At 49.6% G+C, this 18,668-nt stretch overlaps 9 protein-coding genes across 9 annotated transcripts; 5 read left to right on the top strand and 4 right to left on the bottom strand.

Moving 5' to 3' along the window:
• Nucleotides 1-33: 33 nt before the first annotated feature.
• On the bottom strand, nucleotides 34-1,913 carry M430DRAFT_105967 (hypothetical protein; the record flags this gene model as incomplete). The annotated part of the gene is made up of 3 exons (XM_024861043.1): nucleotides 34-1,310; nucleotides 1,363-1,577; nucleotides 1,627-1,913. 3 exons carry the CDS (start codon nucleotides 1,911-1,913, stop codon nucleotides 34-36), a joined length of 1,779 nt encoding a protein of 592 aa, XP_024719009.1.
• M430DRAFT_143569 (hypothetical protein) lies at nucleotides 1,587-2,462 on the bottom strand (the record flags this gene model as incomplete). Its single annotated transcript, XM_024862834.1, has 1 exon — nucleotides 1,587-2,462. A coding segment is annotated over one exon (441 nt), but the record flags the coding sequence as incomplete, so codon positions are not given.
• A 4,126-nt stretch (nucleotides 2,463-6,588) lies between these two features.
• Nucleotides 6,589-7,863, bottom strand: M430DRAFT_68165 (hypothetical protein; the record flags this gene model as incomplete). The annotated part of the gene is made up of 4 exons (XM_024869328.1): nucleotides 6,589-6,808; nucleotides 6,861-7,053; nucleotides 7,109-7,447; nucleotides 7,636-7,863. 3 exons carry the CDS (start codon nucleotides 7,861-7,863, stop codon nucleotides 6,967-6,969), a joined length of 654 nt encoding a protein of 217 aa, XP_024719011.1. The 3' UTR covers nucleotides 6,589-6,808; nucleotides 6,861-6,966.
• A 119-nt stretch (nucleotides 7,864-7,982) lies between these two features.
• Nucleotides 7,983-8,682, top strand: M430DRAFT_124864 (hypothetical protein; the record flags this gene model as incomplete). Its single annotated transcript, XM_024861931.1, has 4 exons — nucleotides 7,983-8,126; nucleotides 8,219-8,279; nucleotides 8,336-8,465; nucleotides 8,583-8,682. Coding segments are annotated over exons 1-4 (339 nt in total), but the record flags the coding sequence as incomplete, so codon positions are not given.
• Nucleotides 8,683-9,044: 362 nt separating this feature from the next.
• M430DRAFT_124867 (hypothetical protein) lies at nucleotides 9,045-10,404 on the top strand. The gene is made up of 4 exons (XM_024861932.1): nucleotides 9,045-9,146; nucleotides 9,197-9,634; nucleotides 9,693-9,989; nucleotides 10,035-10,404. The coding sequence occupies exons 1-4, from the start codon at nucleotides 9,074-9,076 to the stop codon at nucleotides 10,112-10,114; spliced, it is 888 nt and encodes a 295-aa protein (XP_024719013.1). The 5' UTR covers nucleotides 9,045-9,073; the 3' UTR covers nucleotides 10,115-10,404.
• Nucleotides 10,405-11,695: 1,291 nt separating this feature from the next.
• M430DRAFT_43839 (hypothetical protein) lies at nucleotides 11,696-13,246 on the top strand (the record flags this gene model as incomplete). The annotated part of the gene is made up of 1 exon (XM_024867651.1): nucleotides 11,696-13,246. The coding sequence occupies one exon, from the start codon at nucleotides 11,696-11,698 to the stop codon at nucleotides 13,244-13,246; it is 1,551 nt and encodes a 516-aa protein (XP_024719014.1).
• Nucleotides 13,247-14,765: 1,519 nt separating this feature from the next.
• M430DRAFT_83744 (hypothetical protein) lies at nucleotides 14,766-15,527 on the bottom strand (the record flags this gene model as incomplete). The annotated part of the gene is made up of 3 exons (XM_024869616.1): nucleotides 14,766-14,827; nucleotides 14,859-15,233; nucleotides 15,302-15,527. Coding segments are annotated over 3 exons (663 nt in total), but the record flags the coding sequence as incomplete, so codon positions are not given.
• Nucleotides 15,528-15,990: 463 nt separating this feature from the next.
• M430DRAFT_52211 (hypothetical protein) lies at nucleotides 15,991-16,791 on the top strand (the record flags this gene model as incomplete). Its single annotated transcript, XM_024868282.1, has 1 exon — nucleotides 15,991-16,791. One exon carries the CDS (start codon nucleotides 15,991-15,993, stop codon nucleotides 16,789-16,791), a length of 801 nt encoding a protein of 266 aa, XP_024719016.1.
• A 612-nt stretch (nucleotides 16,792-17,403) lies between these two features.
• Nucleotides 17,404-17,995, top strand: M430DRAFT_263777 (hypothetical protein). The gene has a single exon (XM_024865382.1). The coding sequence runs from the start codon at nucleotides 17,517-17,519 to the stop codon at nucleotides 17,898-17,900; it is 384 nt and encodes a 127-aa protein (XP_024719017.1). The 5' UTR covers nucleotides 17,404-17,516; the 3' UTR covers nucleotides 17,901-17,995.
• The last annotated feature ends 673 nt before the right edge of the window (nucleotides 17,996-18,668 follow it).

Here is an 18,668-nt window from a genome sequence, read left to right on the forward strand (position 1 = left end):
CTCTGGGCTAACCGACATGACTCGAATCGCTTATTAGTGGGATAGGTCCTCCGGAGAAAGACTTGCTGGGTTTTCGTCGAACGAGACGAGCTGGTTCATGTCCATGTCTGCTGCTTGCTGCTCCGCAAATGTTGTAGAGTGCGGATGCATGGGGAGGTTTAAGGTGTGTTTCGAGTACATCTCGTTCAGTCCAGTCCCATCATCAGATATACTCGAGTGAGGATCATGCGACAAGCCGTATATATCTGCAGAAGGGCTGCGACGTATCATCGACAGAGGTGGAGATTGGTCAACAATTGCTGGGTCGCCATGGCTCATGAACGACAGGGGAGAAACTGACGGCGGGTTCATTCCTGAAGGGTCGATCATAGGGTTAGGGGAGAGGAAGGGTGCTGCGAAGGGAGTATTATATGAAGATGCAGGCAGCGCTCCTGAATCGGGACCTTGTGAGAAGAAGGAGGGGCTGGCATAATCTGACGGGGACGTAGTTGTAGCTGCAGACATGGGGTATTGTCTGAAGTCCATGCCGTACCCAGATGATGTGTCGATTCGCAAGTTCGGGCCCATAGGTCCCAGATTATTTGGTGATTGTGGGATAGGCGCGAAGATGTTTGGATTATGGTTTTGTTGTTGGGTCTCACCGGGATGCTGAATGAGGAATGATGGCATCGGGTTGTTAAACATTGAAAAATCAACAGCCATAGGGACAGATCGACTCCTTTGTCGTTTGTGGCCGGGTGGACGAGCACCTGGGTGCATTGCAATCCCCCACTGCGACTCCTGGAACATGCCAACATGGGCCTGGGCGCTGTAGTTTGGCTGAGACGCTGGGCGATGACCAATTGGAGAGACAGGGGCTGATACGGACAGTTGCTGCTGCTGATGTTCGAACGGGCCATGTCGGGTGATGAAAGATTCTAAAGATACCAACTTCGCCAATTGACCGCTCAGGACCTTGGGGTTTCCTCCGAGATGGTGCACCAGTACCTGGGACGCCTGCTGCTCCTCGGAAAAGTCGTCACAATGAAAAAATCCACCTGATCCCGAGGAGTCCATAAAGAAGAGCGGCGGTCGATTGAGTTCCACCACCAAACCACCGGGATTCCCTGATTCAATATCCCCATGTTCCAGGAAGATATTTTTGATAAATGAGAAAGGGTATTCGATCTTGTAGCCTGATTGATCATTGTTGATATAGTATGTCATGCACGCCTTGTCGGGGGAGTAGAAGATGATAAGATCCATGGCATTTTGGCCTACCCGTCTCCATGATCCAATACTTAACGATCCACACGAAAGGTGGTGGATGACTCGAAGATCTTAGCATTTGACACAAAAGGGCGATGGAATTGATGCACATACCGACTTTGCCTTGAGGACCATGGTCACCTCCCATTATCATATTACCGCTACCGTAAGGCACCAATCCAGAACGGCCCAGGAAGTTGCCTCCCAACAACGACCTTCCAGACTCCATGGTTTGGAGTGCAAGATACTGACGCATTGCTTCCGGAATCGAGTCACAGTCTTCGCCCGTCTCGATGCTCTTTTTTGCCAGGAGCTTTATTTTTGCCCGTCTAGAGTGGTCAGTTTCTTTTCTGGCTGTCTAGATCGCATGGAGCACACCTGTTCTGGAACCAGATCTGTACAGATCGCTCAGTCATATTTATATCCTCCGCAATTCGTTCTCTGACTGTGGCCGTTGGCGTGGGGTTCTTGTTAAATTCCAACTCCAGCGTGGCCAATTGGTCTTGCGTCGCACGTTGTCTCTTCCGATTTTTCTGCTGCTGGGTCAAAGTACTCTTCCGTGAGGGTCTTCGGTGTGCGGATGAGCTGCTGGCTGGATTTGACGCGGTTGGGGATGGCGTTGAGGACATCTTGATCGCCGCATCCTCCTGCGCCAGTTCCGCCATGTCGGGCTTCGTGTCCTGGGCCATGTTTCCTCACGCAGAGCTGGGTTCGAGTAAGAGTGCCTCCGTACGCGAGTGTTCCTTATTGTTCGCTTGATAATGTAGATCTCCTTATAGGCCGATGTTGCAATAATTGAATGAGTGTGGTGGTTCTCCCAAATGTGTATAGTGGTGTCGACTCGACAAAGTATAGGTATAAATCGATAGAACCGAGAGAATCAAAGGTTGAGAAGTGTGATGGAAAAGGATTCGCTGTATCTGGCAGGAAAAAGAATGGTATGGGATTCGAAAGCTAGGAAGGGAGCTTGAAGGATCCGGGAAAAGAGGCTCGATCGAAAGAGTGTATGGCGGCAAAGTGGGCCCAAAGGAGTGACTTGAATTCAAAAGGATGGGTTGGAAAGCCGAAAGAGTGTAATGAACCCGCAGAGGGGAACGTAGTGGCCAAAAAAAAGGAAAGGAAAGAGAAAGAGGGTTGAACGAGGGCGGCGGCGAGGTGAGGTGATGGGGAGGAGGGAGAGAGAGGAGAGGAGAGGAGAGGAGAGGAGGAGAGAGGAGAGGAGAGAGGGCGGAGACGGGTCGGTAAGGTCAGGTAAGGTATAGGTACCTGAGGGAAGGGGTCGACGGTGAGGCACTGGAGGGTGGGCAGCGCGCGGGCTAGGTAGCCGGAAGCGGTTTAGCGGCTCAGGAACGGCCAGAGACCAACTGACGCAGTCTTCTCCAGGGTACGACGAGGTACGAAGTAACACTCCCACTACCACGGCCCCCAAAGGGCTGTACAGAGTAGTCCGCTGCGGTAGGACTCAACTACACAGCTGCGCGCTGGAGATCTGAATGCCACTACGCGGTAGTCTGGGTGCAGAGGTACAGAGGGACAGAGGTACAGACTGCTGCTCTGCTCCATGATCCATCCAAGACTACCGCTGACTACTGGCACTGCCCCCAGCATCTGAGACTCTGAGGTAAGGCATCTGCTTATCTTGTGCCGCTGCACCGTGTACGCCCGTTCTGTGTACAATGTCTTCCACAGTCCTGCCAGCGTACAGTCAGTTACGCGGTCGACGTGTCGTACCCTCACCAGACTACTACTCCCCTCTGGCGGCGTCTGGCCTCTTTGCCTTCTCCGCCCTCGCGCCGTACTCCGTCCACGGAAGAAGGGCCAGAGCCAAGGGAATAGGGGGGAAGACCCTGGTCCACGCGCGATTCCTGCATGGCTGACCGCTGACCAGTGACGAGTGGCCAGTGCAAGCTTCGTCTATGATCGGAAGCTCACTGCTCACGGCTCAACTCACTGCTCACCAATGGTCTCAGAATGAATGTTCCGTCCGGCTTCCCTACAACGACGTCCTCATATTCCTCCGTACAATCCGGCGATTATACACCCGTACTCTGCGCAGGCGTGGGCCCCTGAGGCGGAGATTCCGACCGCCTAGATAATCGTCTGGCCACTGTGACAACTGGGACCGTTGCATGATTGGACAGTCTGCCAGCGAATCCAACCGCTTGGCTTCTCTCTCCCCCTCTCCCTGTAGAATCTACAACATCTCCAGCTTCTTTTTCTATACGCAAAGTCTTGTAGCACATGCAATCAACCGGACAAATCATGCGCAGTACCACGAGTTACGGTAGCGGTACGATATCATTCTTTGATCTACTAATCTGCTACAATGTACCAATCAGCTTTCTCGAAGTCTTCGTGTTCCTTCGTCCTTGGACCACTTCCTCGAAGATACCTTGAATACCACTGCGCATGTTACTTGCAACTTTTTGACAAAAGGGCCAAAAAAATGCTCGAGCGAAGAGGGGAGACCTGCTGACTTTCAAGGTCCGTCGAGCTTACCGGGATAAGGGGGGCGGGGCTTGAGAAGCCAATTGTTGCTCTTGTTGAAACGGCACGATGACGATCCCCCCCGACGAGCATGAATTGCCGCCCGAGTTGCCAATTGGCAAGCGCACGGGCAGTAGTGGGATACAGCAAGGCGATGGAAATGGAAATAGATGCAGCATCGCGTCAACGCCAGCAGCCACTACTACTACTCCATCGCTCCAGCTACGTCGCTACTTTAGCTGGTTTTCGATGATGCTTCACGGAGCACAGTGCCGCTATTTTTTCGAGAGCGACGCCGACGGAGGACTACTCCGTACAGAGGTAGGTAGGTAAGGTTGAAAGCCGTTAGGATTTACGGTGTACACTGCACCAGGCACAGCATAAGTAAGTACTGTGTACTAAACACCCCGTGCATACATCCCTTTGTTCCTGCAGCAGCTCTTGACGCTTGCCAGCAACGAGCGAACGTGGATGGGCTCTGCAAGCTGCCTTTCGCGCGAAGCGGTTAGGCTTGATCCTGCTAGTCAGGAACGCTCCAGGAACCGTCGAGCGCCGCATAAAAGGGGGTATGGTCCTGACTAATCCTCGAGTAATCCGATTTGGGTCTTGACAAGTCTACACGCCAACAATGCTGCAGGCCTACAGTCTTGAAAGTCTACAACAGCATACCTCACAGAGGTCAAAACCCCGCCAGCTCCTCAGGACTTGAAATTACAGGTTACACACGTTGCAAACGTAATAGCCATCTCTCACCAAACCCTGGAGTATAGTGAAGGAAAATGGGCTGGCCTGACTGAGACTCCGTACCTATGCTCGGAAGCCCCCATCCCAGGCCCCGCGTTTTGAAAGGGTCCAGCCAGGTTTTCCGAGGAATGATACGATGAAACCCATCCGCCCTACGTATGGGAATAGCCAACCCACGTTAGGAACTCAGGGAGTAGGGCATGCGCATCCAGCGGACGGAAAGTATATCCCACGCACGCACATTGCACAAGGCTCAAGCATACTCCGTATTCGCTCGCCTCCAGATTCCAGATCCTCATGTACCCAGTTATGCTAATGGCAACATCTCTGGTGTTTGGGCCCTCCAGCACTGGATAACTAGAGATCCCCTCACGGCCGAGAAGGGAAAAGTTGATTTCCGCTATAATTTTTCACTCGGTTGCTTCCCTCCAAAACCCGAGTAACAATTTCTATCCAAGGACATCATCCCAAGGGTAACAAAACCAGAACCGACCGCCGCAGGGCCGCATCGGAGTGGCCTTCTCGTCCGGGCTATTAGTACGGCCATGTGTATGTCCCCGGGGGCCCGCAACTGCACGTGCGCCGTTTGACTCGCGCATGATCAACCCGGTCACGTACATTACTTTCTTTGACCGCCAACAAGGCGTCGGGGAAGCATGGTGATAAGAAGAGCATGAGCATCTCTGCCGCTGCAGGGTGGCGGATGAAGGTTAAGGCGCTGACTACTTTTCATCTTTCCTTCGGTTGCGGGCAACGATTTCCGAACCGAGTCTGAAGCCTTCCTGTACTCCGTATGTACAGCACAACGTACGGAGAATGCACACAGTATCGCGAACTCTTTGAAGGTCTTCTCTCAGTCGAAGTACCGAGATTTTATTCTTTGAATATTTAAATCCAAGTGGCTTGTTCTCATGTCTGAATTTTTCGGTAGCCTTACCATCAGTTCATATTGTCTCTTATCAGGTTCATTAATGATAATGTGCTAACCGTCAGAACAGAGGTATTGATAAGAGAGTATTTTTTCGTAAGTATTTTCATTTATATTTCGAACAATGGAAGCATACTCATTTCAGCCGTGACTTTGACTAACACTCTTAAAATCTCTTAACTTCTTTCTCGATCTTTCCTTTCGCCACCTAAGAATAGTCTGAGCTCTTCCGTTCTACTCCAACAGTTGTCTCAGCGATCGCACAGTCTTGTCCGCCACATTTCGCCATCTACCCCTTACATAACAAGTGCTGGCCCTACTCTCGTATTCTGTGATAACCCACTCCTGGAAAAAATGCACATACCATGGAATTTCTCCATCCTGAGATGTCAAAGACCGACTACAGAATGGCCAGTATAGCCTGCCTTGATTTCATTCTTTTGCGCTTGATAGATCTCGGGTATTCGCCTCCTCCAAATCAGAATGAGCTTGATATCGAAGAAGGGTCTGAAGCTGAGTTGTGTCTTCGTCATAATGTGACGGGAGCATCGGGCTAGGGCAATCGATTAGAATGGCCAGCGGTACGGAATTACTGCAATCTCATCGTTGCAAGACAACAACACGTACGTCCGGAATTTCACACATGATGGATAAGGGTTAAAGGGGACATGAAAAAGAACTTGGAACTCTTCACACTGGGTATCCACGCATCATGACGCTATATATCACAAATATCATAGGGCATCAGGAACGGAAGCATTCTTCCTGGACAAAATCAATAGAGTCATGAACGACCATGGAGTCATTTCACGGCAAATATCTACAAAGTTGAAACAATGGACGCTCAAAGTGTCCCCCCTACCTACCTAGGTAGGTATGCTTGAAGGGACTGGGCGCCGCTTTAATCCACGGAGTCCCGTTTTCAGAGTATCATACTCGCCGCCATGGGTCCGCCAGAGACGCGACTCTCAGCATATATTGTCAGATGAGCGGCAACAGCACAATCCACAAGTTTATAGAGAGTGCGGTTTCAGAAAAGGGCAATGAAACGTGGGGTGTCCACATACTGAAAACAGACCCACCAAGGCTTAGTTGGCCGTAACGTCGATCACATTGGGATTTTTGGCGCTTGATCCGGTTATCTCAATACCTGACACCCAAAAGATTCAGAAACCACCCACAATTCATGTATTTCACGTGGATATCCTTATGGTGGCACTGCATATGCATTATTATCATCATAAGACAGATTCCTTGAGCCCGAATATACAGAGCGGGGAGTGGTACAGAGCTTTTGATGCGCATGTCTAGCTTTCATGCCCGGGGTGTCCTCCGGACAAACTCAAACAGAGGAGGATGCGTGGATGTCCACGCATGATTTTACTTCGCCGTCCATAGTATCTATAGGGCAGATGAGTATACTCGCAGTTGACAAAACAGTGGGGTTCCTCACCTTGCTATTCCCGGAAATGGCATTGTCAGTGGAATGCTTCACTCCAAACAAATAGTTACCATTTTCACAAAACTTCCAATGCCAGTGCTTATTCATCCTTCGGATCCTAGTTCTCGAACGGAATCCTTGGTTCAGGAGCCTCATATCCTCGACCCTGCAGGTATCCTGCGAATTTCTGCTCCAGGCGCGCAAACTATATTTTGTTCATCAGATCAGCACTCCATGACGAGACAAGGAGTCTTGCTTACGACGCTCGTCTTTTCTGGCGGCAAGACGCCATCTTTGACCCAGATGGCATAACTCCCCATCAGGTTCGCCATCATGACATCTGTGGTCAGCCTGTCACCAACGATAGCGATTTGATCAGGTCTCGTGACACCAGTCTCAGGGTATTTACGGAAATACTCCATGATCTCGGGCCCACAGCCAGGCTTCTTCGTACTGTGTGGAAGCACGGTCACTCCGGTTGATTTCTCGAGCTCAGCGGAGAGACGGCCATGGGGATCAAGAGAGAAAGCGCCAGCGGAGTTGGAGACGATCAGAAGGCGCCGGCCGGGGTAAGCTTCTCGTAGGCGCTCAAAATGTTCCTGTGAGAGGTCAGATGAGCTTTATAAATTCCTTAGTTACTTCAAGTAGAATACAAAAACATATCCCGGCATCAAATGGTAGTTGCCAACTTCCCAAACTGGATTTAGACAACTGAGATATCTATTGAGACATCTAAAGATCATTCAAGCACGGCACTGGAATAAAGTATTAAATATTATGGACCTACATTGTATGGCTTATGAATCTCATTTGAATTAGGAATCGCAAAGCAATTATCCTTATCCAAAACTACAGCCCTGATATCAACCTTCTCATACTTCCCAAATGCCTTGTTCAGAGGTATTGGTAGATGGTTAAATGTTGAAACAGTCGCGTGAGGTAAACATAGCGTAGGCCTCGTGAGAAGACGGAAAACATTCAACGTCGCCGAGACATTGAGGGTGTTCATGTCCATGGGCTCGCCGCCTGTGGGAAATGGAGAGAGATCTGAGATATGAAGTTCAAAGAAGATGGATGAGGCTAGCGAGAGCTTCAAAATCCTTAGCGCGACGTCGCGAGCTTTTGCACTGTCGGGATTGATCCAACGCCCACTCAGCCCCGCGACCACGTCAAGACTGTCTTCTGCCTTCGAAAGATAGTTTTGATCTCCCCATATCATATTAAGGCACCATGACGAGTACTATCGGCATCCCGATCAAGCTGCTGAACGAGGCGCAGGTACAGACATATATTCCCCCACACATCCTACACCGTTCAAGAGCAGGAGACTCGTCGTGCTTGAAGCTTTGCTGACTCCAACATTTTCGCAGGGCCATGTCGTCACCCTCGAAATTACTTCCGGCCAAGTATACCGTGGCAAGCTGCTCGAAGGTCTGTTCTCCCGTCCGCAAAACCATCCCCACGCGCTGACATACGGGGCACTACAGCTGAGGACAATATGAACGTTCAGCTCAAGGATATCACGGTCACTGCGCGCGATGGCCGTGTCAGCCATCTCGATCAGGTCTATATTCGGGGCTCGCATGTGCGATTCTTCATTGTGCCGGACATGCTCAGGTTCGTAAAGCCGTTCTTATTATTGTCAATACACAGCAAACCCCTGTCCAGCGTCCCATTTCTTCCCCTATACTGTTCTAGACCAAGAGAAAATACTAACACCGGATGCAACTACAGGAACGCTCCGATGTTCAGAAGCAGAGGGGTGAAGGGTAGAGGTGTTGGTTTGGCCAGAGGAAGAGCGACGGTCAGCAGGGCACGAGCGAGTGGACGAGGCGCAGCGAGAGGCTGAGAAGTGGTCAATATTGAAATGAGGATATATAATGGCTTGGGGTCAAATTGGTACGGCGTTAATGGAAAAGTGATGCTCGATACACCAGGTGTTGGCTATTGCCATAAAGTGGCGGAGTGAAAAGAGCAAGAAACCGTGAAATATTAAGCCGATCACATTGCACGCGTCTCTTGATATCAAATGCTATGATCTTTGTACTCATTCTGTTCTTCAATACCCATTACGAAGCTCCTCAATCCAGACCTTAAAGTTCCCTTGACTTCCCTACCTTATCTGGTATGATATCACGTGATCGCCCCTCTCTTACCTGATTCCAGGTTAACTAGGTAGAATATCAAATGCGATCGACTGCCTCCCATCCTGCCACATCTACAAAATGGAAATCTCACATCCTCGACGTATTCTCGCAGTGAGCCAGCCGGACTCGGGACTCCTTGACCTAGTCAAAGGTAAGAAAACCCCAAAGCAAAAGTGCCAACCCCTCACGTGTATGACGCAGGCCTCACGGGAGCCGTGCCCTCTGTAGCAGCAGACTCCATAGCCGGGACAACGCATAACTGGGAGGTGAAAACCAGCTACTACACAGCCAGTATCCCCATCTGGCTCGACGAGATCTCCGAGCCGCCCGTCTGGTCCTCGGAATTCCTCGCGCCTGAGGCTCGGGAAGTGCTCACTGTCCTGGGGGCGTTCGTGGTCTGTTTCCGCAAGCCTGTCGACGAGGCTGGCTTGAAGGACGTTAAAGTCCTACTGGAAAATGTAGCGGAGGTCGTCAAGGAAGGATGCGGGTATTCATGGGACGGCGTCTGCTTGGCGGTGGCGATGCCCCAGTCCAAAACGCCGTATCTGGAGAAGAGCTTTGATGAGTGGGAAGAGCTGTGTCAAGAATTCGGCTTTGAGTTTGTGGACTTTGAGAGTAAGGGGAGGAATGAGTTTTCAGGTTAGCTAGTCGTTCTGCTTTTGCTCCCAAAAAGTTCGAGTACTGATGCACGTGCCAGAACCTATGGGCATCGAGAGGTTGAAAGAGGCTTTAGAGGCCAATGAGTGGGATGGAGGTGGTGAGGACGTAGATGGTGAGATTAACTTTGATGACCTTGGAGCAGATGACGAAGATGAAGATGGGAGTCTTGGGTTTGGAATCAGTGCCGCAGAGATGGAAATGGAGATGTTCGGGATGAAGCAGGCAATCTATGGGGGTGGATCTGATAGAGAGGAAGAGATAAGAGACGAAGAAGAAGGTGATGAAGAGATTGAGCAGCTGCAGGCCATGATGCTCAAAATGCAGGCCGTAAGAGGTATGTCACCCTAGAAATTCATGGGGTTTGAGCTGACGACAATAGACATGGGGGCAGATCTACCTGAAGCAGAGAGAAAGAAACTGGCTATCAAGACTGTCAATGAGGTAATGAAAAAATTATAAAAAATCCCGGAACTTCGCTCTTTTCCTCACAAGGCGCTGGTTATCTTTGGTATAAAACTATTCTGCCGTTATAGCTCGGCTTCTGCTCTGTTGTCTAAGTCTTTCACTTATCAAGGGTTTTTATTATTGGATTTTTTCCTGTTACGTATCCGGACGCCTCTGTGTTTGGGCGGATCTCGGTTCCAGGAACTGGTATTATTATGCAAAGTCTAGACAAGTGTTCATTCTAATGATACAGTCAGCCGGCTTATATTTAGCCCAAAAGCCAGAAGGGAGTATCAACAAGTCTGTACCTACTTATCTTTTGATGCTGCTCAGATGAAGCACTGGTGACTCAAAGCTGTGTATGTCAGAACCAGTAAGTGAGCTGGGCTCCTCCACTTGCGGAGAAAAGTCACTTTGAGCTACTCTTCAGTATTTCTTCAATCTGTCTGTTGTGGCATCTTTTAGACCCCTGTTTCTAGTGTATTGTCTTTCTACCAACGAAGGTATTTCACAAGGCACGAATGACAGCAATGACAGCGCGGTTGCTGTCTAATACAAGGAGTTTGATGAATCAACCAGAAGTATCTGTACATGAAATGTGAATCACAATCTATTCACTCCAAAACTCGCTTCATTGCTACAAATAATCTCAGCACGCTTCACCTCTAAATCCGCTAAGGTAAACAAACAACTGAAGCCATTTCCCCAAGGCAAGACCACACACCGCACACCACACAAACCTAGAGATTTTCTCCAACGCAAGAAATCTGTCAGTCGCAGACAATATTCTCCTAGCCTTTGTTTGAGAGAAGGTGTCTCAAGCAAAGTCAATCTTGAAATCGCCTATCTTGGACAGTAACTCGAGGGCTGCATGTTGATCGTTGGCCAATAAGGTTCCTTGTGCCACAAGGGCTTAGGCGTTCTGATTCTATCTCGACTCTCTTTGCAAGACTGGCAACTCGAAAGTGAATTCCCAGTACTGTGACGCACGCTAAGCTGGTGGTAAGTGATTCACCAATTCATACGCGTACGCGCTCAACTCGCTTGCTACGAGTATAAAACCTCCTCGATTTCCAGTCGAGCTTCTTCTTTTCGTCTTCCTCTTCTTTCTTGCCACCTTCAACTGACCAACCTCCCAGACGAAGAGAGTATCAAACTTCCCTCTGGCCGCATCCTCTCGCCTGGCTAAGAGTACATTACTACAGTCCTACTAGTGACTCCCTTCCATTCTGGCCAGCGGCTAATTCACCTCAGAGGCAGAAGAAAGTCGGACAATAACACGACCCTGCTCAGGTAACTCCAAGGCAAAGAAGGGTCCATAAGATACATTCTTCAACTTACTAACCTGGCAAGTAACTACAAGAAGGGAAGAAGCCTTGACCACTCTTGCACTCTACGTCTTCTCAAAGGAGCATTCATTGGAAGTAAGAGTCACTTCACTTTGCACGCTTCTCGATCTATCATACTTTTTCTGTTTATGCTAACATTCAATACCAGCCGCACAAGATCGCCAAAAGAGAAGTATTCACTTCAGAACGATATTCAAAGCACAATCCAAACCGTTGATGTCAGCTTAGCCACTAAGCGTCTTCCAAGATGGGTGCTCCATTCTGGTCTGAAGAAGAGAAGAAATACTTCTTGGAAGAAGTTATTCCCAAATCCTACTATTCCCAGGGATATCATGGCACGCAAGGCCGCTCTTTTGAGGACTTGGCTGCGGTCATGCAGCGGGATATGGACGCGAGAGGCTTGAGCAGACGCAAATACAACGGGGATATCTTGTTCCAGCATTGGTATCAAAAGGTCAGAAACCCAGATCCCGATGAAGCTTCGGGAGATGATGGAGGCCCGGGAGATGGTGGAACCCCGAGAGATATGGGCTCGCCGTCAAAGACAAGAACTAATCCACGTCCCAATACTTCTAAGCCCGGTCGACGCCCAGCACAGGAGGAACCTGCTTCGTACTCGACCCGCGCAGCTAGCCTGCTTCTCACTCATTCTCGCCAGGGTGCTGGTCAAGATCTGACTGCGAGCGATCAGGTCCCCTTGTCAAGCCCAACCATCAGCGAACTATCAGTTCCGGAGAAGGTAGCTGATAGTCCTACCATGGACACTAAGCCCCTCTTACCTGGAGCTGCTGCAAAGAGTCCGGATAAGGGTAACTCCAACCTATTGTCTCGTTCTCCTAACGCGAGATCAAGATCGATGTCAGACCCTCCCTCTTTGATCCAGCCGGTGCTTGTTTCTCGATCGAAGTTGCCTCATTCCAAAGCACCCGCTTCACAAGCAAATAAAAGGGCATTTGATGGCGCTATGGCTGGAGGTGACGGTGCAACAGACAATACCACTCCCAAACAGTCAAAAGGAGCAAAGAACCCCACCAGCTACTACCAAAGCCCATACGCCCCCAAAGCAAAAGAAGAGTCATCCAAGCCGGCTAGTACCCACGGAAGTGGAAAAGCAGAAGAATCTAAAGCCACAGCTCAAGCCAATCCTCGCGGCCGTTCCCCGACCCAACAGCCGTCCGTGGAAGATCCTATCTTTCTGTCTTCTGACGAAGAAGTCTCCCCGATGGCGCCCGTTGCAAAGCGACAAAAGACAGGAGCCAAGCGTAGCAACCGTGGCAACGATCAACCCGGAACCCAGCCCATGACCTTTGTCCCTCCAGCTCCACTCACTCTTGCTGAACAACAACAAATCCAGCACCGCTTTGCGGTACCAAATACCATCCATGGTATGCCCCCAAATATGAATCAGCTAGGCTACCCCATGCCAGGAGGAAGCAGTGTCTATGCAAGCCCCTATACAAGCCCTTATGCTGCCGCCAATCCACCCAGCAACATCCCCGCATACAGACCTATCCCCGCGATTCGGGGCGCGCCAGCTTCCCGCGGCAGAGGTTCCAGAGGCGGCGCACGCTCCTCCACGCAGACACCACGTCCCTTCGAGAGCGCTATGCAGCAAGCACAGTCCATGGGCATGCCACCTCCTTACACCTCGACCCCCGACCCAGGCACTGGTCTTCCAATCTTTCGCGGTCCGGTTCCAGATATGGGCTCTGGCAATCAGACATTCGATGCTGTTACGGGACAGCGACTGGGTCAGGTGATGATGCCTTATTGCCCCTCGTGCAAGCGACCTTTCTAGACTCCTTATACTAATAAGGGAGGGAGGGAGGATTTGTGAGGTGGCGGTGGTTATTAATGCTTTTGAGAATACTTGAGTGTTTTTCCTTTAGGGGAGGAAGGTGGCGGTGGTTATTAATGCTTTTGAGAATACTTGACTGTTTTTCCTTTAGGGGAGGAAGGTGGCGGAGGTCATTGATGCTTTTGAGAATACTTGTAGTCTGCTTTTTTAAGGGGAGGAAGGGTATTATGGGGGGTGGAGGTCTCCCGGATTCATGAGGGATGATGCATGCATTGCTTTCAAATAACTACCTACCTAGTTATTCTAATAAATCGATTCACCTGCGAGACTTCTAATAACACGTCGTTTTTAATGAATACCTTGACTTGAAAAGCTATGCCGCCTTCAAAAGCTGCATTGACATTTTTATTTCAACATGTACTTCCACTTCAATTATCAACTCTTATGGCTCAATCATAAAAATACAAGCCCTAACACGGGTAGGTAGAAGAAGATCAAATAGGAACCTGAAGCAAAAAAGGAATGAAGTTCAAAAAAAAAAAAAATTTCAAAAGAAAAACATACAACAGTAGGTATTCGCTGGTGGTCACCCACCCAACTACTAATCTACCGATCTGAGGCTTATGTATGGCAGAGCGGACGGGATGCCCAGTTCTCCTCAGTCTGTGGTCGTATGTACCAGCTTTTCTCTTAAATAAATAGATATGTATAGATAGACTACTAATCTGGGTACACCACGAGGTTGTAGCTACCTTAAATCGGCGCGTTTGTAAAACCTTTTTGTAGTATTCCTGATTCAAGGTAATCTTGGGTCTTAGGATCCTCTCTGGTAGGATAAGTCCGTCGATTTAGGTAAGTGCTGCGTCGATTTAGTACCTAGGTAGACCCTTAGTTATCTTCTATCACGTGAAAATAGGGACCCCTAGAAGTGGCCCTATATCGATGACGATGTGCCTTCCAACATGCTTGGTCGATGGATCGGGGCTGGTTGGGCTTGCTATCTGATCGTGAAGAAGGCGAGCAGATTTGGGACTTAGAGATTACAACGAGTGAACCTAGGTAGGTGCAAGATAATGGCGGGGCCCGAGCTGATCCAAGTTGAAAGCATAACTGTAGTAATAAAAGGAGAACTGGCTAGAATCTAAGGGCGGCATGAACGAGGACTTATAGTCATGGATCAGGTAAGCATAGAATTATAGAAGCTCTCTGGGACTTGACCGCTATCTTTGATAGGGCACCCTACATACCTACAGCGTACTTCGTATGAGCTAGACGCACCTAGCATAGAGCCCGCTGACGATTAGAGATGGACACATTACAGTGAAGAGCGATAATGGAAGTCAGATCCTTTGGCAATAAGAGAATAGTTGCGGGGACGTTATTATATTAAGCGATATGTAAAGTTGTAACGCAACCCTTTGAAAGGAGGCAGGCCTGAAACGAGGAATAGCAAATCCCGACTTTTGGAACATGCAACTTTTGTGTCTATCTCCACCCATTCTTACTCTGCCTTTTGTACCTGCTTCCCTCTCATCACCTTTCTCCGCTGCGCCATCATGTGTGTGAAGAGGATATACGAGCCTGCATACGGATACCATTAGCTGCAGTTCACAGCGTCCTTCAGCAGTAGACTTGCCTGGAATGTAGATGAGCAGAATTGCTTGCAAGATCCAGGCATATTCCCGTCTGATCTCCTTTGCTGGCTCAATTGCCTTGTATATTAACCAGCATTCGCTGCTGATTCCCATCGGGTATAGCACATAGAAGGTGTTGTATCTCAACCAGGTAATGAAAGCTGGCTGGTATCCACTCAGGTTCACGACGAAGTATGAATATCGAATGACCTCGGTGACACTCCATGCAATGAGCATGCTTGAGTATCCGGCGCTCTTTGCAAGAAAGGGGAAGTTGTTGACAATACCCCAGACCAGCAGCAGGCGGCTAGAGACCTGCATTCCCGTAGTGCTGATAGGAGCTCTCACAAGACCTGGGATTCACAACCGTAAGCCAAAGCCAAGTGCAACCGAAGGGCTGGGCCGGTGCTCCAGTGCTTACCTGTCGCTGCGTGCAGAATTTCCAGCACGGCCAGGGTTTGCGTCCATTTTGCGAATGTCCCGACGCCATCGTAGGTGCGGCCAAAACCCACGAGCGGCACGAGCAGCACTACCCGGCCCAGGACTATGAGCCACAGGAGGGCAGATATGAAATTGTAGAGGATCAGGTATTGCGTCCTAGGCGAGCTGGACCGCAGAGGCTTGGGGCCAGGTCTCCGCTTGGATGAGGGAGAAATTGATCCATCCATGGCTAACTCGTGGTACCTATGGTGTGGGAGGGTTGGTGATGTTGAGGAGAGGAGGACTGTTGGGGAGTTCTTTTTCAGCTGGATGTCGGAAAGCAGTAAGGTGCTGCCGCTTTAGGTAATCAGCTTCGTACCGTCGACGGGAAGATGCGAAAGGCTGACATTCGATGCGCGAGCAAGTGATAATCATCACACCGACACCAACACCACCTCCAACGTTCCAGCCATGATGCATTCGTGCTCGGTCCAGAGTGTCGCTCAGTGGCCCGCTCCATCCAGGCCGTACAATAGGTGCTGTACTCGGCTATCCTGGACTCCCTGCCAGGCTCCCGCATCAACAACAGTCCTGTGAGTTGCTCGTTGCAACTTGCTGGGTTTCTTCCCCTCTTCTTCAGCTCTCCTCCCTCTCTCCCTCTCTCCTACTAGTTGATATCTTTTGCCCGAGATGTCCCTATGTTCCCATAACAACGGTGCTGTTGTGCCGCCCACCTTCCCACGCTTCCGACAGCTTCCTGCAGAGTTGAGGATCAAAATCTGGCATCACGCTCTGCCGGCTCCTCGTACCATACATCTGGTGAGAGATGTCAGCGTGGATAGGCAGCGGCTTTGGCTGGGCTTCGAGGCCCATTGTAAAGCTACGTTTCCCTGCCCGAAAATCATCTCCAACCTCCTCCACGTCTGCCGTGAATCGCGGCGGGAAGTCTTGTCCTGCTACCAGGCTCTCTTTAACCCGACTTCGGTTGATGATCGATTGTTTCATATCCACTACTTCGATCCCTTGAAAGATGGCATATTCGTCGACAATATCTGGCCCTGGGGGCAAGGTGAAAGCAGCAAACCAAGTGGCATTTTCAACGCTAGGCACCTGAGCATTCCATGTAATACTTGGTGGGACATGTGGACCCGGGATTCATGCAACTTGTTCGGGCAAGGAGGGCTGTTGAGCTTCAGACATTTGGAGGAATTGCATATCGTCTTCCGCATTCTGGCCGATCACGAAAAGGAGTTGCTCAGGATGGCGGCCCCGTGGGGACAACGGCTGAGCCCAGCCACCCTGTCAATCTTCTTTCGCCGTTCTTACGATATCGACTTCCCCAACACGAATGTGGATATACATGTAGAATCTATCTATGCGAAGTTTGCCGCAATGAAGGCTGCCAATCCTGGTTGGAAGGTTCCGAAAGTCAAGCTTATGGCTTGGGCATCCCAGTACTCGACTTCTCATCGGCCAAAAACATTTCATTAAGAGGAGATAGTCGGGAGAACTTACACAAATTTGGGAAGGAGGAAAAGCGCTTTTAAGAGTGGGTTTTCCTTGTCTGGTTTGTCTAGAACACCTTTCGCTTCACCAACATCTTTCTATCCATCGTGTTTCTTCGAAAGACAGACCGTTTCTAGTATTTAATCTTGGGGCGATTATTGCCGGTATCTTCTTAAGTCCTCTTTGTCGCTCCTATATATCCCACCCATTACTGAAACCGCTAAATATATGATTTTTGCAGGAAATCGGAACGCTTTCTATCGGTATTCTTTAGCACAAGGTCTACCGCATCCATCCTGGCTCAATTATACTGCATATCTGATTTTCAGCACGACTTGCGAAACCTTGTACCTACAGCCTCACCCCTCTCACGACCACCGAGAGACGTTGTCGCACCACTCCGTTCTCGTCGATCAAATGTTATCAAAGCCATTATTTTTGGTGGTCTGCCAATGGATCCTTCCCATCTCCGTCTCACTCGCATGGCGCAATCATAAGAAGCGTGGGCGGAAGGTTGTGGGATTTGGGAACGCAAAGTAGGCGCAGCCGCCTCCCAAATCCCTCGAAATCCCACTGAAACAAAACCATGTGGCTCCTTTCCTCACATATAACCGCTATCAGCGTATATTTCTTGGTCAACGTGCCAATTCTCTCGTCCCTTGAGATTAAGTCGATTCATCAAACCTGTTACTCCCACACGTTTGAGTCACATGACCTCCGACCTGCATCGTAACAACCACTTCAACACCGCTAACATGGCCGGAGGGAGCGCAATAATGCACCTCATTGAGATCCTCGGGGTCTTCGTCTGCGCGCACCATTTCTGGCCCAAAGGCATCACCTACGGTGAGAAAGAAGACTGGGAGAAACGGTACCGGCACAAGCACGGGCACTCATCGCGGTCGCGCGGCCGTCGGAGCGATAGCAGCCATACCTCGAAGAGTAATTACCAGAGAAGAAAAGAATACAAAAATCTGGACACGTACGACTATGACGCTGACACTCGGCCGCTGTATTCGCGGCGGGCGAGCTCAAGGAACTACGACTACGATGAACCTGCGATGTATTCGAGACAGGTGAACACACGGTATTAGGGATCCGGGCGTGATGCTCGCGCGAAGCAGGGAGCGCTATTCCTTTTCTAAGAAGCTGGTTGAATGGATCTGACCTTGGTGTTTTGCTCATGGTGAAAAGAGGTATCTGTTATACAAAACATGCTTGCTTGGTGTTCAGTAAAATATTCTCGGAATACATTGTATATACACTTACCTTTCCAATTTCAAAATGGGAAACCTTTTGCAGATAAATAAGTCCTTTGCTCAGTCCCAGCTTACCCCTTCATTTCCTCCTTTCTTTGTCTCTAGGTCTCTCCATCCTCATGACAAAGAAACGGACGAATTCTCAAACCCAGAGCATATTTGTCCTGAGTAGCCACTGGATCCTACATCTCTTCTTCCTCTGGAGCATCTCAGATAGATAAAGCAGAGCTCGGTAACGAGGTCCCTTTCGTCGTCGGAAGAATTGCTACTTGATATGGTGAAGATTGAGCAATTGCGGAATAATGCGCTTTTAAACTGCGAAGAAGGCATGGTATTATTTGAGGGCGCTGAAGTGGAGATGGTAGATGGTTAAGAGGATGATGATGATGGGGGGCATGGACGCTAGAATAGAGGAGGAGTAAGAGTGCAAGTAGGTTGTGTATTCTTGTCTATCGGGTTAGACACTAAGTAACATCCCTAGAGCTCAGTGGAAGGTAGGTATGATTTACAGGGTATCGATAACTGACGAAATGCCAGAAGAATAAAACTCCTTTACAAGATCACATCCAGTCCAAGTCAATATACGCCTAATCCCCCCCCCCC

Source organism: Amorphotheca resinae (assembly GCF_003019875.1).
Source record: "Amorphotheca resinae ATCC 22711 unplaced genomic scaffold M430scaffold_9, whole genome shotgun sequence".
Lineage (NCBI taxonomy): Eukaryota > Fungi > Ascomycota > Leotiomycetes > Helotiales > Amorphothecaceae > Amorphotheca > Amorphotheca resinae.